General features: G+C 43.6%; 1 protein-coding gene across 1 annotated transcript in view; it reads left to right on the forward strand.

The window, feature by feature from the left end:
* The first annotated feature begins 4,709 nt into the window (after positions 1-4,709).
* PLP1 (proteolipid protein 1) overlaps positions 4,710-17,831 on the forward strand; it is a 14,672-nt gene continuing 1,550 nt past the window's right edge. Inside the window, exons 1-6 of the mRNA XM_042783105.1 lie at positions 4,710-4,713; positions 13,370-13,601; positions 14,354-14,510; positions 15,658-15,826; positions 16,300-16,373; positions 17,598-17,663. Of these exons, the coding sequence (XP_042639039.1) occupies positions 4,710-4,713; positions 13,370-13,601; positions 14,354-14,510; positions 15,658-15,826; positions 16,300-16,373; positions 17,598-17,663 (702 nt within the window). The remainder of the gene's footprint in view (positions 4,714-13,369; positions 13,602-14,353; positions 14,511-15,657; positions 15,827-16,299; positions 16,374-17,597; positions 17,664-17,831) is intronic.

A 17,831-nucleotide genomic window follows, 5' to 3' on the forward strand; every position in this document is an offset into this window, starting at 1 on the left:
CCATCATGGGAATAACCCACATCACAACTGCTTAAACCACACAGAATTGTGGTCCAGCCAAGTTGACACACAACTCCAACTATCATACTGTACCTACAAATTGTATGAAAACTTGCCTCACCTTGGATTCCAAACATGGGCCTTCTACTTAGCCTGAGAAGTATAGCGTTGGAAACTCAGTCTAAAACATGCTGAAACATGTCCATCTTTTCCCAGGCTGTTTATGCTCAAGGCAGAGTCTCTCTCTTCATTTTTTGGGGCAGAACAATCTTTCAAGCAACTGTAATGAGAGTCAGGAGAGATATTCTCTAGAGGTGGCTTGGTCCTTTGCCTGCTGGCTAGCATTGGGAAAGCTGCCTCTTTACCTCAGCAACAAAATTGAACAAATAACTTTGGTCTCCAGGAGTTAGGTGAGTATTCAACAGCCAAAGATAGTAGTTTTATTTCTACTGTGCTCAGAGATCACTTCAAACATACAGTGTCTCTGCAGGGGCCACCCTGCCAAAGCTGGTCAACTTTTCGTGGTGTTGGAAGTGGGTTATGTGGACAACTTACTTCTCTGTGTTTCCAGTAGCTGCTTGATGTTCCTCAGGCAGTACTTTCAGCTTATTCATCTGATTATTTTGGCTTCCAGGCTACCCTTCACTCTGTCCCTAAGCCATGGGAATCTCTCCATCACAAATACACATCCAATTCATCACCTGTTCTTATCCATCATTACACTGCTTTGTGAATATTCAGGAGAGGCAAAAGAGCACCTTCCACTTCCCTTCACCTCATAACAGATCAATGTATGTGTCATCTCTGGCCCTCAGCTCTCAGCTCTCTTGGCCTGAAAGTCATGGCCACGTGTTGGGTGTGGAAAGTTCTGGCCCCAAATGCACATAACACAATATACTGCCAGTCATCCAGGTAGCCTTCTGTGTCAGGACTAGAAAAGCTGTAGGAAGAAGCCATTTGGCTTCCCAAAGTTGGTCTGGGAGGTCATTATCTTGGGGAGGAAAAGCAAGGCCTCAGCTCTAGAAGCCCAAATGCTAGCAGGTTACTCAGGGTCACATAGGTATTGTGCCTTCTCTGTTCCCTTGTATGTAGACATGGAGGGTTGGGCCCCCACATTGGGCACTTGAGTCCTTATTTAGTTTCCTGGAGGAAAATTCTTTGGACTTCCCTGAATTTCAGAGTTTATTTTATACAATGGAGCAAAGAGAATTCATGTGTCCAATAGTCTTCAAGAATCTGATACTATGGCTTCACAGAGTGAAGGTGATGTCCAAGTGTTTTGGAGTTACTTGCAAAAAAGATGCACAACCAAACTAAGCTGTGATCGAGGGGGGCCCAGATGCTCTGAGGTCCCATCAGAATTGCATGAAGCAAACTGTTTACTAGTTTCATATAATCCTGCATTGTTCTTACAGGCACCCAGTGCAGGCAGCAGGCTACCACCAAGAAGACTGGCAGTGCCCTCTTGAGGAATCCCTAGGCACTGCTAGGATCCCAGCTGGAGTCTGGGGAGCATTTTGTCAAGGGCATCCAGCACAACCAATGGAAGCAGAATCACAGAAATGTGGGAATGAATGGGTAGAAAACCCGCTGGGGGATCTGGAAAGAAAGCCTATGAAGGCTGTGGGAAAGGCTCAGGAGAGGAGTTGTGAGTGGGTGCAGAGGCCAAGTGTCAGAGGTACAAAGTGATTGTGACACACTAGGTCCTGGGGAGTGGGAAATCGTAAAGCACTGGAAGCAGTGAGCAAGGCACAACCACCTAGCCAAGACCCTTTCCAAGCCCTGGTTTTCCAACTCTCTGTACTTAAGGAGTTCTGGTGGTGTAGTGGTTAAAGCATTTGGCTGCTAACCAAAAGGTCAGTGGCTCAAACCCACCAGCTGCTCCATGGAAAAAAGAAGGGCCAATCTCCTCCCATAAAGATTTACAGCCTTGCAAACCCACTGGGGGTTGCTATGAGTAGAAATAGATTCAATGGCAGTGAATTTGGTTTTATACTTCTCAGAAGGAGCACTGGTGGTGCAGTGGTTAAAGCACTCATCTGTTTTAACCATAAGAACAAGGTGAAGAAAGGAAGACATGCTCAACTAAAGATTGTGGAGATAGAGAAAGAAACCAAGACAGAGAGACAGACACACAGAGACAGAGATGGAGAGATAGAGACACAAAGAGATTGAGGCTTAGGGAGAAGACAAAATGATGAATAAAGGAACAGAGATGAGGGAAAGGAAAAGGGAAATGTGCATTAGTGAAATGTGGTTGATAAATTGAGATTTGTGATTCTTCTAGGAACACATCTTTTATTCTGAGGAGCCTAGGAGTCCCTAGATCTGCCACTGAAGATCCAGGGAAAGATTTGTGAGAGGGCTCAGCTTGGGCCAATTGCCCTGTGTGAAGAGCTGTCTTGTCTATTTGACCTTTAATGAACCATCTCTCTTGTCTCCTAAATCAGAAACCCCAAAGTTTAGGCTCAGCTTCTTTTGCCCTCTGATGAGCTATGGGCCAAGTCTGGTGACTCTTGGTCCTTCCCCTCCTCCAGAGCCATTATAACAACAACCATCCAGAAGCTAACTGTTGACACAGTCCTACAATTCAGCTTCCACAGCTGGCAGAGTTTATGGCTGAGAGCAGGACTGGGGAGGGCAGGGGCCTTGGGACCCTCTACCATCAGTCATATGGCTCAGTTAAAGCACTAGGCTGCTCTGGAAAGTTACTACTAATACATTGTTCTGCATTTACAGGAATCCTTTCTCCTTGGGAGCTCTGGTGACATAGTGCCTAAGGCATTTGACTGCTAACCAGAAGACTGGCGGTTCAAACCCACCAGCCACTCTTTGGAAGGAAGACTGGGCAATGTATTTCCGTAGACATACTGCCTCGGAAACCCAAGGAGGTGTTGCTATGAGTCAGAATTGACTTGATGGCATTGACTTTGGTTTAGTTTTTTTTTTTTTTTTTCTCCTTGTGGTTGGTATGAGTAAAGAAGCCAGAGTTCTAGAACTCTGGACAAGTCTCAGACATTTCAGAATTCAGGAACATGGTGGACCCCCAGGGGCATCTTCAGAAGACTCACCCATTTCCTAACAGCAGAGCCCAAGTCAGAAACATGCTCAAGTTATGGCCTGAAGAGAAAATTGTAAGACACAATCTTGCCTCTCTCCCACACATAGCAAGAGTCTAGGTTCTGTTCAGCACTTCCCTCCTCTCCTGTCTTACCCCAAGGCAAAACTCCAGGAAAAACTTCGGGAGACTGTACCTTTCTTCCCTGTAATCTTCCAAGAGATACCCTCTGAGTTATATGCTAACCAGTTTCCTTATAGGTCATCCATGGGAGGACACTGGCTTCAAGGTCAAGAGAACTGTGCCTCTCTTGAAGCTCCCGAGGGGAGAGAGAAAATCAACCAAGAGACCAGATAGACATTGGTTAAGAATCATCTCTTCTAGAAATCTTTTCCAAGTTAATCCCTCTTAGCACTAGGCACTCAAATACCTTCAGGATCCTTCATAGTCATTAGCAACAACTATTACAGGTAACATAAGTTTTCTATATTATGCTCATTTTTTCCTTTTGGTCATTTTTTCTTCATGTTTCTTTCTGTGAGGCAAAGACTATGTTTCCTTTCTCCTCTCCACTCTTATTATCACCTGCTGCTTCACCTCAACGCACCCCCTGCCTCTCACCAGCCTGGCTGGTCTAAGCTCTCTGATGAAGACACTATGTTCTCAGGATGGGATAATGACTACCTGATTCCAAGATCATGTTCTTGACCTGTCTCAAAGTCTATTATCCTCCTTGAAAGCCAACCACATCCTCAACTATAGTCTTTTCTTTATCTTATTCTGTAAAACTTGCACAGAGCTTGTCCCCTCTCTGGTATCTGTTATCCCATCTACAAAATTATTACAATTCTAGCCTCCCCCGGCTTGGTCACAATCTGTTCGTGGAATCAGCAGCTTGTCCTTCTTTAGTTGAAACCAAGAAGGATTTGGAGGAAATTATTTAAAAGAGGAAATTCTCTTCTCTATTTCTAGAGCTGGATGGTGAGGAGAAGGGTGTTTATTTGCCAGGGAGTTAGGGGAGGGAAAAGTGGATAGGGCAAGGGGCATCTAGGAGTGAGGGGTGAGATTGGGGCTGAGTTGGAAGGACTCTGAGAGATAGCATTTAGGTTTTTGACCCTGAACCTTTGGTCAGTGCTACCCTTCCCTTGGCTTCTGACTCTTGTGCTGCCACATCCCACATCAAATAGACCTAAGGATCAGTTTGAGATTTCCAGGACCTCTTCTTTCTATTTCCACCCCCAATCGACATTTCCAGATGTCTCTGCAGCAAAGTGAAATTCCACAAGGGCAAGCCTTTGGAAATAATTTTTTAAAACAAAACAAACAAAAAAAGAAAATGAAACAATTGGCAGTGAAAGGCAGAAAGAGAAGATGGAGCCCTTAGAAAAGGGAGTATCCCTGAGGAGGTGGGGATAAGGGGAGGAGAAGGGGAGGAGGAGAGGAGGAGGAAAACGGTCCTGTCCCTTTAAGGGGGTTGGCTGTCAATCAGAAAGCCCTTTTCATTGCAGGAGAAGAGGACAAAGATACTCAGAGAGAAAAAGTAAAGGACTGAAGAAGGAGACTGGAGAGACCAGGATCCTTCCAGCTGAACAAAATCAGCCACAAAGCAGACTAGCCAGCCGGCTACAATTGGAGTCAGAGTCTCAGAGACATGGGTGAGTTTCAAAAACTTTAGCATGGAAGATTCACGCAGACATAGGAATTTGCCAGATAATTCCCAACTTTGGGGTTCATGGTTTACAATGGTTTAAATAAGTTGTGTTTCGGCATTTGTTTTCTTTTAAATTCCTTAGCATACAACTAGATTAAGTCCTTTTCTTCTGTACTGAGAATGATGCTTTATCACCAAAGAATTTCATTAGCACGTGGATAGTCCCACAGATCCTTGGAGAGAGTACCTAGCAGGATGGATGTGATTATGGGTCTTCTCACCCCCCTCACTTCCCTCTACCTTCTTTTTTTGCGTTATTCAAAGGCCCTGGTAATGGCTGGGTCACCTGGTACCCCTGGTTCTACTGAAGGCCACTGAGTGTTGACTAGCCCTCAGGTGTACAAAATAACTGTTTGCTTGATACAAAACTTGGACCCTGTGTGGTGTCTGTAGAAAGTTGGGGAAGCTGGACTCAGGCTTGATGATGGCCGAGGAGGCCAATCTCAAACCCAGACATGAAAATAAAGTCCTCAGTGGCTTTATCATGAAGGAACAGCTATGTGTAGGGGTGTGTGTGTGTGTGTGTATGTATGTATGTATGGTGACCATTTCTAGTGAATGTCATAGATTTAGCCTTCCTGAAGGCATGGCTCAGACTTTGAATCCCTGTTTGTGACAGGGAGACTGCTGGTCTTTTAGGTCTCCTGCTGAGTTGGCTGAGTATTGAGGACTTCTCCAGGTTCCATGAACAAAGAAAGAAGCTATGAAGTTCTGGTCTCTGGTAGTGTCTACTCAGAGCAAGGTGTGCAGAGCCCAAAAGTCTTTGTTTGTACAGGATGCCACAGAGACATGTAGACCCTATTCATATTCAGGAAAACAAAGGTAGCAGCTTGAATGCATCCTAAATGAAATGGGAATCAATTGTCCCATGTATTCACCATCAAATGTAGTACCCAGTAGACTCCAACAATGCCCACTGAGAGAAGGTTTTCAATTATATGAAGTTAGTGTCACCCTTAGGCTGTTTTTATCCTAAAACATTGAGAGAGCTCTTTGAAGTGAGTATCTGGTAGTATTGTTAAGAGAGCAGAGCACTGGGCTAGGAGTCAAAACAAGCAGTTTCAAATCCCAGATCTGTCACTTATGATCTGTGTGACCTCGAGTGGGTCACTCTGAATAACCATTTTATCATTTGGAAAATGGAAATAACAATAACTGGTCTATTTTTAGGGTTGTGAGAATCCAATAAAAATGGTGTGGGAGTTCTTTGAAATTAGGCAAGCGCTGTAAGAATTGTAAATCATGATAGTACCAATTATTATACAATTAACTATATACAGGCTGACTTTTCCTCTTTCTAGGGTGGTTGGGTTTTCTTTCTGTGCACTTTGTATGCTTGGGTAAGAATCATTGGGCCAATTAAGTGTGGTTGGGTGAGAGGTGAATGCCAGAGGAACTCAGTTCCTGCCCTGGGTAACATCAGAAACTCTATCTAATGTCAGGAGAGCTGATTGGATAGGTTGTGAATTAATAATGGAGAGGGGGTAAAGAAGACTGTTGAATATTGATTCTTCAGGGGAAGAAAGCCCTGAGGCAGGAACAAGAGCAAATAAGACCATAGTTACCAGATAACTGTTAACCATAGTTAACAGGTAACATAGTTACCTGTTACGGAGGCTGGATGATGGTCATGGATAGGGGGCACCATTGAGGACATGGATTGGATCCTGAATCTGTGGAGTAGGCAATACACAGGCCAGGTTCACATGATGGAATAGCCATTGAGTGTTCAGTTATTTGATGACAGAGTAACTTAAATAGTTTGTGAATTATAAACCGTCTCTAACAAGGTATTGAACTGCTACTACTTCTGAGGTGAAATGTGTTGCTGTTTAACAATTACAGTAAACAGATTATATCATGAAATTTGGGATTGGAAAAAAGTTTAGAAGTTGTCAGAGCTAACCCTCTATGTAGGATTGACTTGTACAGCAGCCAGTTAAATGTTCATACAGCCTCTGCTTGATCACCTCCAGGCACAGGGAGCTCAAAATCTCAACCATGTAGAATCCCTTAGGATTGGAATGAAGAGGAGCATTGAATTGAAGTAGTGTAGTGTCTGCACAAAAGGTTTATGGGGAAATGATAGTTCATTACACTTTGTCCTGACTTGGGAGGGGGGTGTTCCAAATGAGTCTTTGGGATAAGAATGGAACCGGAAAATAGCCAAAGAGCAGTGGATGATTTTTCTCTGCTGGGTAACACAATGCCATTACTGAACAGCAAAACATTGGCTCTTGTGAGCCAGTTGTCTGAGAACAGTGACTGTTACCCTGGTAACCAGACTGTGATGCTTCCCTCTAAAGGTGGCTGTTTGCCGAGCAGTATAGTTTTGGCTGGCTCAGAGTAAGTGGATGTAACCCAGGCAAAGAGTGAGGAGGCAGAGCAGGAGCCCAGTTTTACAAAATTCCTGGGGACTAACCAAACCTCTCTAAGATTGCAAGAATGCCGCAAGAACGCCAGGAGTTAAAAAGAAACTCAATCCAAACCAACACTTTCACTTACTCATCCTAGAGACACTGACTAAAATGACCAAGCAAAGCCTCTCCCTCTCCCGATACTTTATCTTGGCCCTACGGAGACAGATGACCTCTTGGAGAACCAAGCAGATTGAAAAGTCCTCTCTGCTTTGGAGTGTTTGCCTCCTGGCTTTAGACTAGGAAACAAGAAGCTTACTAAACAGCCTGCCAGTAAAACTGCTCTCTCAGAGCTATCTGAGTAGTACCAAGACTCAAGAAACCCTTGAGAGATAGGTGGGAGGGGAAATATAGTCTCCAAACCCATCAAGGTACAACCCCAGCCAATGGCCTCTTTTTCCTCCATTGCTTTTTTGTGCATCATCTTGATGCCCTCAAATCCATCTCTGGTTTAGCTCTTGGTCTTGGAAGAAAGCAACAGTGGAAATGTCCTCCCTGTTCACAGAACTTTGGGTGCATAGAAGATCATATGAGGGCACTGACATGACTGGGATGGGTCATATCAGCTGGGGCAGATGAGCTGATCAGGTTTCACTTCTTTTCCCATGCCCAGACCCACCCAATGCCAAACTTACATCAAAAGCTTAGCAAGCACTGATTGATTAATCCCTGATTGGCTGTTGCAAAATGGTCCTAAGGGTGATCTTTCAGCTCTGTGCTGGCCTCTGAGCTCTCTGCCAGGCAGGGCTCTGGAGAGCAGCCAGTGACATCCCAAAGAAGAAAACCAAGTTTCCCAGATCAGCTTCACACTGCAACCAAGGAAAGAGGAAGAATCACTGGGAGACTGACCTAAGGCATAAAGAACAACAACTGTTCTCTCTTAGTTTAGTGGTAGCTACTTCTATATCCACCCATAAGCGGGCAAGGCAGATATCATGTGTCAGGGGTCAATTTTAATAATCAAGCTCTTAACTTGGCCTCTGAAATATGCAATTTGAGCATAAACTGGCATTAATGTGTGTGTGTGCATGTGTGTTGGGGAGGAGTGGGGAGCATGGGAAACAAAGTGGTCCAGATATTGTTGCTATAGTAATATAATATTACCTGTCAAAAAAAGAGGCGGAGTTTCTTCTTTATTTAATCCTGTCCACATGACTTGACTATGCAGCAGGACTTGGGTTCCCAGGACCAAGTGACTGCAAGGCCCCTTTTTAGTACTTGAACGTGGTATGTTTGCTATCATGGAGGAAAGGCAAGACCATAGGCAAGGCTTTGTCTGACCAGGATAAAGCAAGAAGTAAAAGTCTTTGTTTGTCTGTGGCATCTCCTGATTGTTATTTTACTCCTAGAACCCACCCACTGATCTCCATCCATCCCCAGTACCAGTCACGGCTGCTCTAGCATCTTGGCCCTGTCAACTGCTATAGGCCCTGATCAAGGAGGCCTCTGTTCATAGGGTGAGGTTAAGGGGTGGGTTCTGGGAGGAGGGTAAGACTGTAGTGCCGATTAGAGACTTAGGGAGATGGGGCCAGTTTCTCACTCAATGAGCCTGCCTGTTGTTTAGCTCTATTGTGTAGGGTTCTTCTATCTCTCCCTTTGTCAGCTGGATTCAAGGGACAGGCTGGGAATTGTACAGGGCACAATTGGTCTCTTTCTGCTATCCTTTTCGATGAAAGCCCTTCCTTTCCTCCCTTTGATGAGCTCCCAGATTCACACTGAATTTCCATCATGGAGCTTGTTCTTGAGGCGTGCCCAGGGCATGGGAAAGAAGGGAGGGCTTGGGAGCTCTGAGCTCTTGCTTAAAGAGACAGCTTCAGAATCAGCTCAGTCCCTTTGATGGACATGGATCTGGATGACAATCACATGGTCCCATTGATCTTTGTCAGAACCCTGTATAGAGTATTATGGAGGAGAACTTTAAGTTCAATCATGGAATGATTAGACTTGTTTGGGGAGTTTTCAGATAAATATAGTTAACACTGAACTGATATTTTCCCTTTCCTTACTTTTTGCCCACAGGACTCGATTACATTCATTTTACTACTTAAGTATAGGTAGCTTTGGTCTTGATTCACAGGCATGTGTGTTTTCCCCAACAAGACCTCGAGTTCTCTAAAGAAAGAGGCTAGACCTTATAATTCTCTTCTGTTTTCCATAGTGTCTAGGTTACTGCTAAAGTGCTAAATACTTGGAGTGAACCACATAAAGAGAAAATATGAAAAGAAAACACTGGGGCGGGTCATTATTCTTCTCTATGACTTTTATCAAAGTCAAGCACTTTAATACAATTGAGTTGCATTGGAAATATTTCCACTATATAGTTCTTTTGTAGGAGCTCTTTTGTACCAATTCTACCATGGCATATTTTGTACTTAACCTGGGAATGGGAGACTATCTTTTGAGACAGCCAAGGAACTTCTTTTCTAGAATTCCTCACAGCCTTCCTGAACCAAACCAACACCCTTTCAACCATGAGGGGTTCTGAAATGGAGAACCTATGGCTTTGGGCTATCATTCACACAACCCAAGAGCATTTCTTGGGCTGTGGAAAGTCTAAGTGAACCCAATGGACCTTCTTCAGAATGCTTTCATTGTTAACTACTTTGATGAAGAGATAATTTCTTCCACGTTCTGAGTTTTCCTCAGCTTGGATCCAAAACTTGATTTTGCTTGGACAGACTGACTGAGATCCTTCACTTCTGCTGAACTTAAACGCCCTCAGAGCAAACATTTCATTTCAATTGTGACAAAAGATGGACATCTGATGCTTATGTTGTTATTGTTGAACTGTTTGTAGCTCACAAGTGATAGATTTATTCAAGGCCATTTATTTCAGACTCATATTTTGTTGTTACTAGGTGCTTTCAGGTCAGTTTTGACTCATAGTGATCCCATGTGCAACAGAATGAAACATGTGGTCCTGTGCCAGCCTCACAATCATTGCCATGCTTGAGCCCATTGTTGCAGCCACTGTGTCAATCCATCTTGTTCCATATCTCCATATTAGAGATTCATTGTAACCTGTTTCCTTCTTGTCCCTTGTTTTGAGTGACAGTGTAGCAGAAAAAGAGATGCTAATTTATTTAAGTTCTAGAGAAATAGAGGGAAAATGGATGTGAGAAGAAAAAGTATCAGTTGGTGACTCAAGAGTTGTTGTCAAGGTTTAGCCCTTTATCACCCAGTGAGAACACTACATATGACGCTTTTTGGTTATTTGGATGATGATTGATGGATCAAATATACTACATATATATATGTAGTCTTTACAATCCTGGAGGAGGCATCAGCTAAAGCTTAGGGTGAATTCTGTGTTTGGTTAGCTAGAGTTCAAATTCCTCCATCCTGATCACACCTGCACCACTCTTTAGCCCTTCCCAGGGTCAAAAAGCTGGGATGAATGAGTGGGCCCAGAAGGGCCACTTGCTAGGGTGGATGGCTCTCCTTACCCTGGACTAAACAAACAGTTCTGCCATTGTTCCCTGGGTCTGACCCCCTCCCCACCCCCAGGCCTGCAGGCCCCTGCAGAATACCAATGAGGCTCCTGGGATATCAGGGGAAAACAAGGCTCCTTTGTCTGGGAGAGCTATGGAGGGCTCTGTCCAAGCCATGACCCTGTGCTGGGGAGAAAGGGAACAGTGGGGTCACTGACCTTCCCTTTCCCCATCCCCCAGGCTTCAGAGCCGTTTTTTTACAAGAAGAGTGTAAGAGTGTAGGGGTGGAGAGGATTTGTACAGGCAGAGAAGGAAAATGGCATACTGTTTACTTCCAAGCTCCTTTTCTTGACTCAACAGGATACATCTAGTATCTTACCTGTTGAGAATGAGGAAGATCAATTTCTGGAATCATTTTCTGAGAGCATTAATCAGTTTCAGTCATCTTTTTCTCTCTAGTATACACATGTGTATGTGCATACTGGTATGCATGAACATGCCTGTCCATACACACACGTACATTATGGGCCAGGTCTAATGAGGGTCTCTTACCAAGCACTCTTGCTAAGTTCAGGCTGAGTAAACTCAGCCTCCACTTACAGCAGCACAGCTACAAATGGATTGCTTCCCATTGAGTTTTCTGACACCTGTGCTTCACTTTTTGAAAAAAGAGAGATAATTCAGTTCTGTTGTTAATGTTAGCTACTTTCTTTGCTTGACTTGGGCTTCTGAGCCTCATCTCTTGTGTGACATATAAGCATTTTTGAAGAAAAGACTCTTCGAGGTCCAGGGAAGGGCTGTCATTATGAAGTATGGTAGGTAATAGGACATTTTGTGATTCTGGGAACAGAGCTAAATGCTTCTACCTCAACTTTTTCATGATAGAGATAATTTTGCCCCTGAAGCTTGTTCACATGGATACAATTCAGCCATGCAGATCACCAGGCACTCATGTACTTGGGGCTAAAAAGAAACTGTCCTGGAATTAGGAGGGTTAGGCAAAGGACTCTCCTATCCCCTGGTATAGACAAGTGAGCTTGGCTTGGAGGAATGCTTGAATATAAAAATCCAAACTCAAAAAATTAATATAATTTATTTTCTTTCTACAAGGAGTCACACATATTTATTCCAAAATTGCAGGTCCCTAGCACATTTACCGATTATGTGTGTGTGTGTGTGTGTGTTTAAAAAAAAAAAAAAAACTTACTGCCATTGAGTTGATTCTGACTCATAGTAGCCCCTATTGGGTTTCCAAGATGGTAAATCTTTATGGAAGTAGATTGTCCCATCTTCCTTCTGCAGAGCAGCTGGTGGATTGAACTGCCAACCTTCTGGTTATCAGGCAAATGCCTTAGGCATTGTGCCACCAGAATTCCTTTATGTATGTATGTGTGTGTGTGTATACACAGATTTTTTTTCCTAAAGAACTTAACATTTTCATTCTTTGTACCTATTAGGGATATGTCAAAGAGGCAGGAAGGAGTCATCCTTTTCCCATCTAGTCAGTCATCTACTTGACATTTGCTAAGTTTTATTCTGTGTGGCACCTTGGAGCACACGGGCTAGTATGCAGTGCAAAACTTCTTCCAGTTTCTCAGAAATACTGTCATGGAACCTTGGGTTACCATGTTTGGGGATCTCAAGGTTCTTAGCAACTTATGACACCTGTGTTCCCAGACTCTGGAGTGTTTTCCTCATGTCAGAAGGACATTTTATGCTTTGCTGACTTTGTATAAAGTGTCTTTGTAGCTGTTTTGACAGAATTCAGTGTGGCACTGAGGGTGGAGACATTGGCTAAGCTGTAAAATAGGGCAACAAAGAAGCCGTGTAAAGTGTCCAAAAAATCATTAAGTGTTCAAAAGATCATTAAGCCTGCCCTCTGCCAGTACCCTCTTCTCTTTGGACTGCTCTCCACATATCTAGACTCAGAAGAATCCAACATTCCTTGAGCAAGTATACAAAATGTCCTGAATATTCAGAAACACGTAATTTCCAAAGTTTTCTCTGCCTGGAACGTCCTTTAAGACTCAGATCCTGTCTGATAATACCCACATCTCTAGTCCTTCTTGCAGCTCCAAATGCACTTTACCTTCTGTAACCACTTATTCAACTACCTGGGATGGTTAGTTGAAGTTATTAAGTCTATAGAGTTACTTTTTACCCTAAAAATTGAAAATTCATTGTCACTGAGTCAATTCTGACTCATAGCTACCTCCATTGAGTTTCCAAGGCTGTAAATCTTTATGGAAGCAGACCACCCCAACTTTCTTCCACGGAGCAGCAAGTGGGTTTGAACCACCAATCTTTTGGTTAGCAGCCAAATGCCTTAACTACTACATCACCGGAGAAACCCCCATATGACAGAGTCTATGTCTTCATATTCTACATAATCCCTAGCACAATGCTGGGCATGTAGTAAGACTCCATAAATAGTTGCTGAATTATCAAAACAAACAAACCAGAAACCAAGCAAGTAAGCAAGCAAATAAAGCAGAGTGATAAGAAAAGAGGAGCTGGTTGCATAATCTCTCTACCTTGCTATTTGAATTACTGAATTACAAAAAACAACTTCTGAGAATTAAAGTAAGGATTTATCTTCAAGAATGGAATAAAAGAAGGATTCTGGGTCAGTCCCAGATTCCAAAAGCCTAACTCTTTAGACTTGTCTGCATTTGGACTGTGGAATGAGCACTCTATCTGTGTCTGTGAGCACAACGGCTGACTGGTGCAGCAGTGGCAAGGGTGGCATGAGCCACCTATTGTACCTCCCTGACTGTTTCCCCTCCTTCTTCCCCAGGCTTGTTAGAGTGCTGTGCAAGATGTCTGGTAGGGGCTCCTTTTGCTTCCTTGGTGGCCACTGGATTGTGTTTCTTTGGGGTGGCCCTGTTCTGTGGCTGTGGACATGAAGCACTCACTGGTACAGAAAAGCTAATTGAGACCTACTTCTCCAAAAATTACCAGGATTATGAGTATCTCATCAATGTGTAAGTATCTGTCCTCCCACACAAACCCACCTCTTCTTCCTTCACTCCTTCCTGGAGATTCAGAACTCATCAGTATCTCAGTGATTACTAAATCTGAATCATTTGATCTCTGCCACATCTGACTCTCTAAATGAGGGGGAAGTGCTGGATTCAGAAAGGTGAACTGCGCCTACTCACCAGCTCAGTTCCTACCTCCTCCTTGTTTTCTCACACATGTTTCTATCTAACTTGTGTTAGGTATGGTTAATATTGATTGAACTGGAGTCTCTATAATGGTAGGTATTGAGAATTCAGGGAGGCACAATGACTGGACACACTTGGATTACTGCTCTCGATTTGACACTGCTTAAGTCTGCTCAGGCCCAGTACTAACTCTCGCCCATTCCTAGGGCAAGTTACAAAGGATTGTAACTTGGGCCCTCCTCCTTGTCTACCTCCTCTCTCCTCTCACCTCTGAGGTAGCATCTCTAAAAGGTCAGGCAAGGAGAGCGGGACCCTGGTTCTTCAGGTCACATAGTAAGCAAGGTTTGGGTGGAAGAACATGTTCCCCTGGCCACATACTCCCTGTCTTCCTTAACTTTAGTAAAGATAAGGTGGAAACATGGAGGAAGGAACCCTAGAGATTCTTCTGAAGAATTCTTAGCCTTGCTAAGGTGCCCACTCAGATGTCTACCTCACTTATGCAGAAAAGGAAACTGGATCTAAAGTTAATAAAGTTCTCTGGTATTTCTTTTGTTTATCTATTAATGCAGGATCCATGCCTTCCAGTATGTCATCTATGGAACTGCCTCTTTCTTCTTCCTTTATGGGGCCCTCTTGCTGGCTGAGGGCTTCTACACCACCGGCGCAGTCAGGCAGATCTTTGGCGACTACAAGACTACCATCTGCGGCAAGGGCCTGAGTGCAACGGTAACAGGGGGCCAGAAGGGGAGGGGTTCCAGAGGCCAACATCAAGCTCATTCTTTGGAGCGGGTGTGTCATTGTTTGGGAAAATGGCTAGGACATCCCGACAAGGTGATCATCCTCAGGATTTTGTGGCAATAACAAGGGGTGGGGGATGGATGGGCGTGAGTCTGTGGCCTCACTCTCACCCAAGACTAGGTCCTTTCTAGGGGCCTGGCTTTTGAGTGAGGAAGTGGTGGCTACAGCCAAACGAGAAGGTCTGGAAGAACGTGGTGCCCAGCTGGCTCAGCCTCACCTTTCAAATGTTTCCTAGAAAATTCCATCTCGAAATGAAAGCAAGAGTTCTGTGGTACGCTTTGTGCAATCAGACCATTTCCAAGCCATCTGTTGGTATCCTCTTACGCTCCTCCTAGCATGGGCCACAAGAGTGGACCTGACTGCACAAGTCTAAAATGCTACTCATGGGATCGAGACTTAGGCATCTGACCTGATTTCATGTAAATTAAATAATTGACTCCAGGGTGGAATTCACAATATTCTGGGGTCCCACACTGTTGGAGGCCCCAGAGGGAACTAGAATAAATCTGTATATTTAATTTAATCCAAGGGCTATTCATGCTTCTAGCAAGACAGACTGTTTTTGAATCTTTAGAGTTAAAGATCCTTTGGGGGCTGAACATGCATAGATTGTGATGATGTCTTTTATTTTGTGGCCAGCAGTCGGCTTAGAAAGGTTTCTGGATCGTAAATTTAAATCTCCAATTGGCTCTGTTCAATGACTAGGGACCAAAAGTCCTATAACATTTTCTAAGCTCAGCCTAAGGCATGAAATGGCACGACTTTCTTTCAAGATCTGTTTTGTTTTCTTTACACCTTATCTGCCCAGAAAATCCCCTGAAGCCTCTCTAACCCAGGGATCCATCTCACTCCAACCCCCACCCACTCCCCCACCCTCCGTCACACTTGGGGCCAATTCTCTAGTAGATATTGCCAATGACACTGGCAGAGGTATCTTGTTCACTAATTTCAGTTGGTGGAGATGCCTGGAATCTGGTTTTGTGTCTGGCACATGCCACTCCAGGATCTCCCAATTCGTGTTTCAACATCTGCAGGCTGATGCTGATCTCTAACCACCCCATGTCAATCGTTTTAGTTTGTGGGCATCACCTATGCCCTGACCATTGTGTGGCTCCTGGTATTTGCCTGCTCTGCTGTGCCTGTGTACATTTACTTCAATACCTGGACCACCTGCCAGTCTATTGCCTTCCCCAGCAAGACTTCTGCCAGCATAGGCAGTCTCTGTGCTGATGCCAGAATGTATGGTGAGTTACAGCATGGATGCCTTGGCTCCCACATGTCCTATGAAAGCATTATATATTTGGTTCTTTTCCTAGGGTAAATAGGATGGTAGTTATGAGAAAAAATAAGACTAGAGATGCTTGGGTCTTAGTTGGTTAATCATTCTCCACTGAAACTGGAGAGGTTTCTTCCCTGGTAAGGGAAATTCTTGGAAGTGGTGAGAGTTTTCTTGGCTGAACAACTGATCTACTCCAGTTGACTGTTGTTCTCAATTCAGAAGCAGCACATTTCAATAGCAAATGCAAGATTTCACAGCTCTCCAATAACACTTTCTCATTTTTGTAAATCTCCTTTAGAGACTAGGATTCTAATTATTGGTAGGATCCAACTTTTCAGCCAGGATGATTAAAGATGGAAGAAGGGCTCTGGGGAAAAGTCTCCATGTGGCCCATGACTCCATCAAGTTTACCCTGGTGAATTTGTGTATATTGCTTAGGTGTTCTCCCATGGAATGCTTTCCCTGGCAAGGTGTGTGGCTCTAACCTTCTTTCCATCTGCAAAACAGCTGAGGTGAGTGAGCTATTTGAGTTATTTTACAATGGAATGGTTAGTACCATACAAATTTCTACCTATAGATCCTGGATACAGTGGGAGAACAATGTGGAACAAAACTAAAAAAAAAAAAAAAAATAAAAGAGGGAAAAAGAAGAGATTTGCTGGTCTGATAGAGCCTGGTGAAACCCCTGAGACTATGGCCCCTAGTTACCCTTCAGGTCTGGAACTGAACTCACTCCTGTGGCTTCCAGCCAAACAATAGACAGGCATATGGGGTGAACATTTACATCAGGTAGATACACTCTTTGGAGCAATCATGGGAGAACAGAAGGGCAGTTTTTGCACAGGGAGATAGCGGGGTGGGGTGGGGTGGTGGCAGGAGTGCACTAGAGTGCACAGGGAAGAGATAACCACAGGAAGGAAGTGGGAAAAGAGCTGTCGCATTGTGGGGAATTGCAGCCAATGTCATGAAACAAAATGTATACGAACTGCTGTATGGAAAATGAATTTTCTCTGTAAGCTTTCATCCAAATCACAATAAAAAGTTTTTAATTAAAAAAAAGTCCTACCTATGACCTTCAATTTTAAGGACCACAGTTTCTCTTTGCTGGATTTTGGGTTACCACATTGCCTTATGGAAAATATTGGCTGAGTATACCTGAGGCAGTGAACAGAGATGGTAAAACATCTTGTTTCCCTAGAGCTGCATAGGAAGACTTTCAATTCCAAAGCTTTCCCCCTTAAAAAAAGAAATTGGCAGCATGAGGTAAAGATAGAGCTTAATGGCAAAATTCTCCAAATGAAAATTTTTATTCTTTAAATTAAAAAAAAAGAGAGAAAAAATTATCAAGAAAGTGAGCTGTGCACAAAAATAACACTTTTCATTATGGAATTGCTTAATCTCTGATGAGAGATTTAAAAAAAAAAATACATTTGGAAAAGGAAAATTCTGTCTTGAAAAGAGATATCATACACAAATGAAGCAGGGGGACAAAAGTAAATCCTGGGGAAAAAGGTAGTAAATTATGTCTTGAAAGCAAAACGGGACCCTGGTTCAGACTGAAAGGAAGCATTGAAGAATGGAAGGCATACACTCAGAGAAGTAACAGTTTAGTCAGAGGTGCAGAGTTAACACACAAGAAAAATAGCAACACATTTAAAAAGCCACATTCATGATGTACAGTAGAGCATATCTTTGCTGTTGTGAGCAACAGTTTTCCCTCTTACATTTTCTTGCAGTTCCAAATGACCTTCCACCTGTTTATTGCTGCATTTGTGGGGGCTGCAGCCACACTGGTTTCTCTGGTGAGTTGTCTTTTAATGATTTTGTCAAATAAATGGTCCTGGTAGCATAGTGGATAAGGAACTTGACTGCTAACTGGAAGGTCAGCAGTTCAAACTCATCAGCTGCTCCACGGAAGGAAGACTGGGCAATCTACTTCCGGAAAGATTTACAGCCTCGGAAACCCAATG

The sequence above is a fragment of the Orycteropus afer genome, unplaced genomic scaffold (assembly GCF_000298275.1).
Source record: "Orycteropus afer afer isolate SDZICR_OR568_19922 unplaced genomic scaffold, OryAfe1.0 scaffold00674, whole genome shotgun sequence".
Lineage (NCBI taxonomy): Eukaryota > Metazoa > Chordata > Mammalia > Tubulidentata > Orycteropodidae > Orycteropus > Orycteropus afer.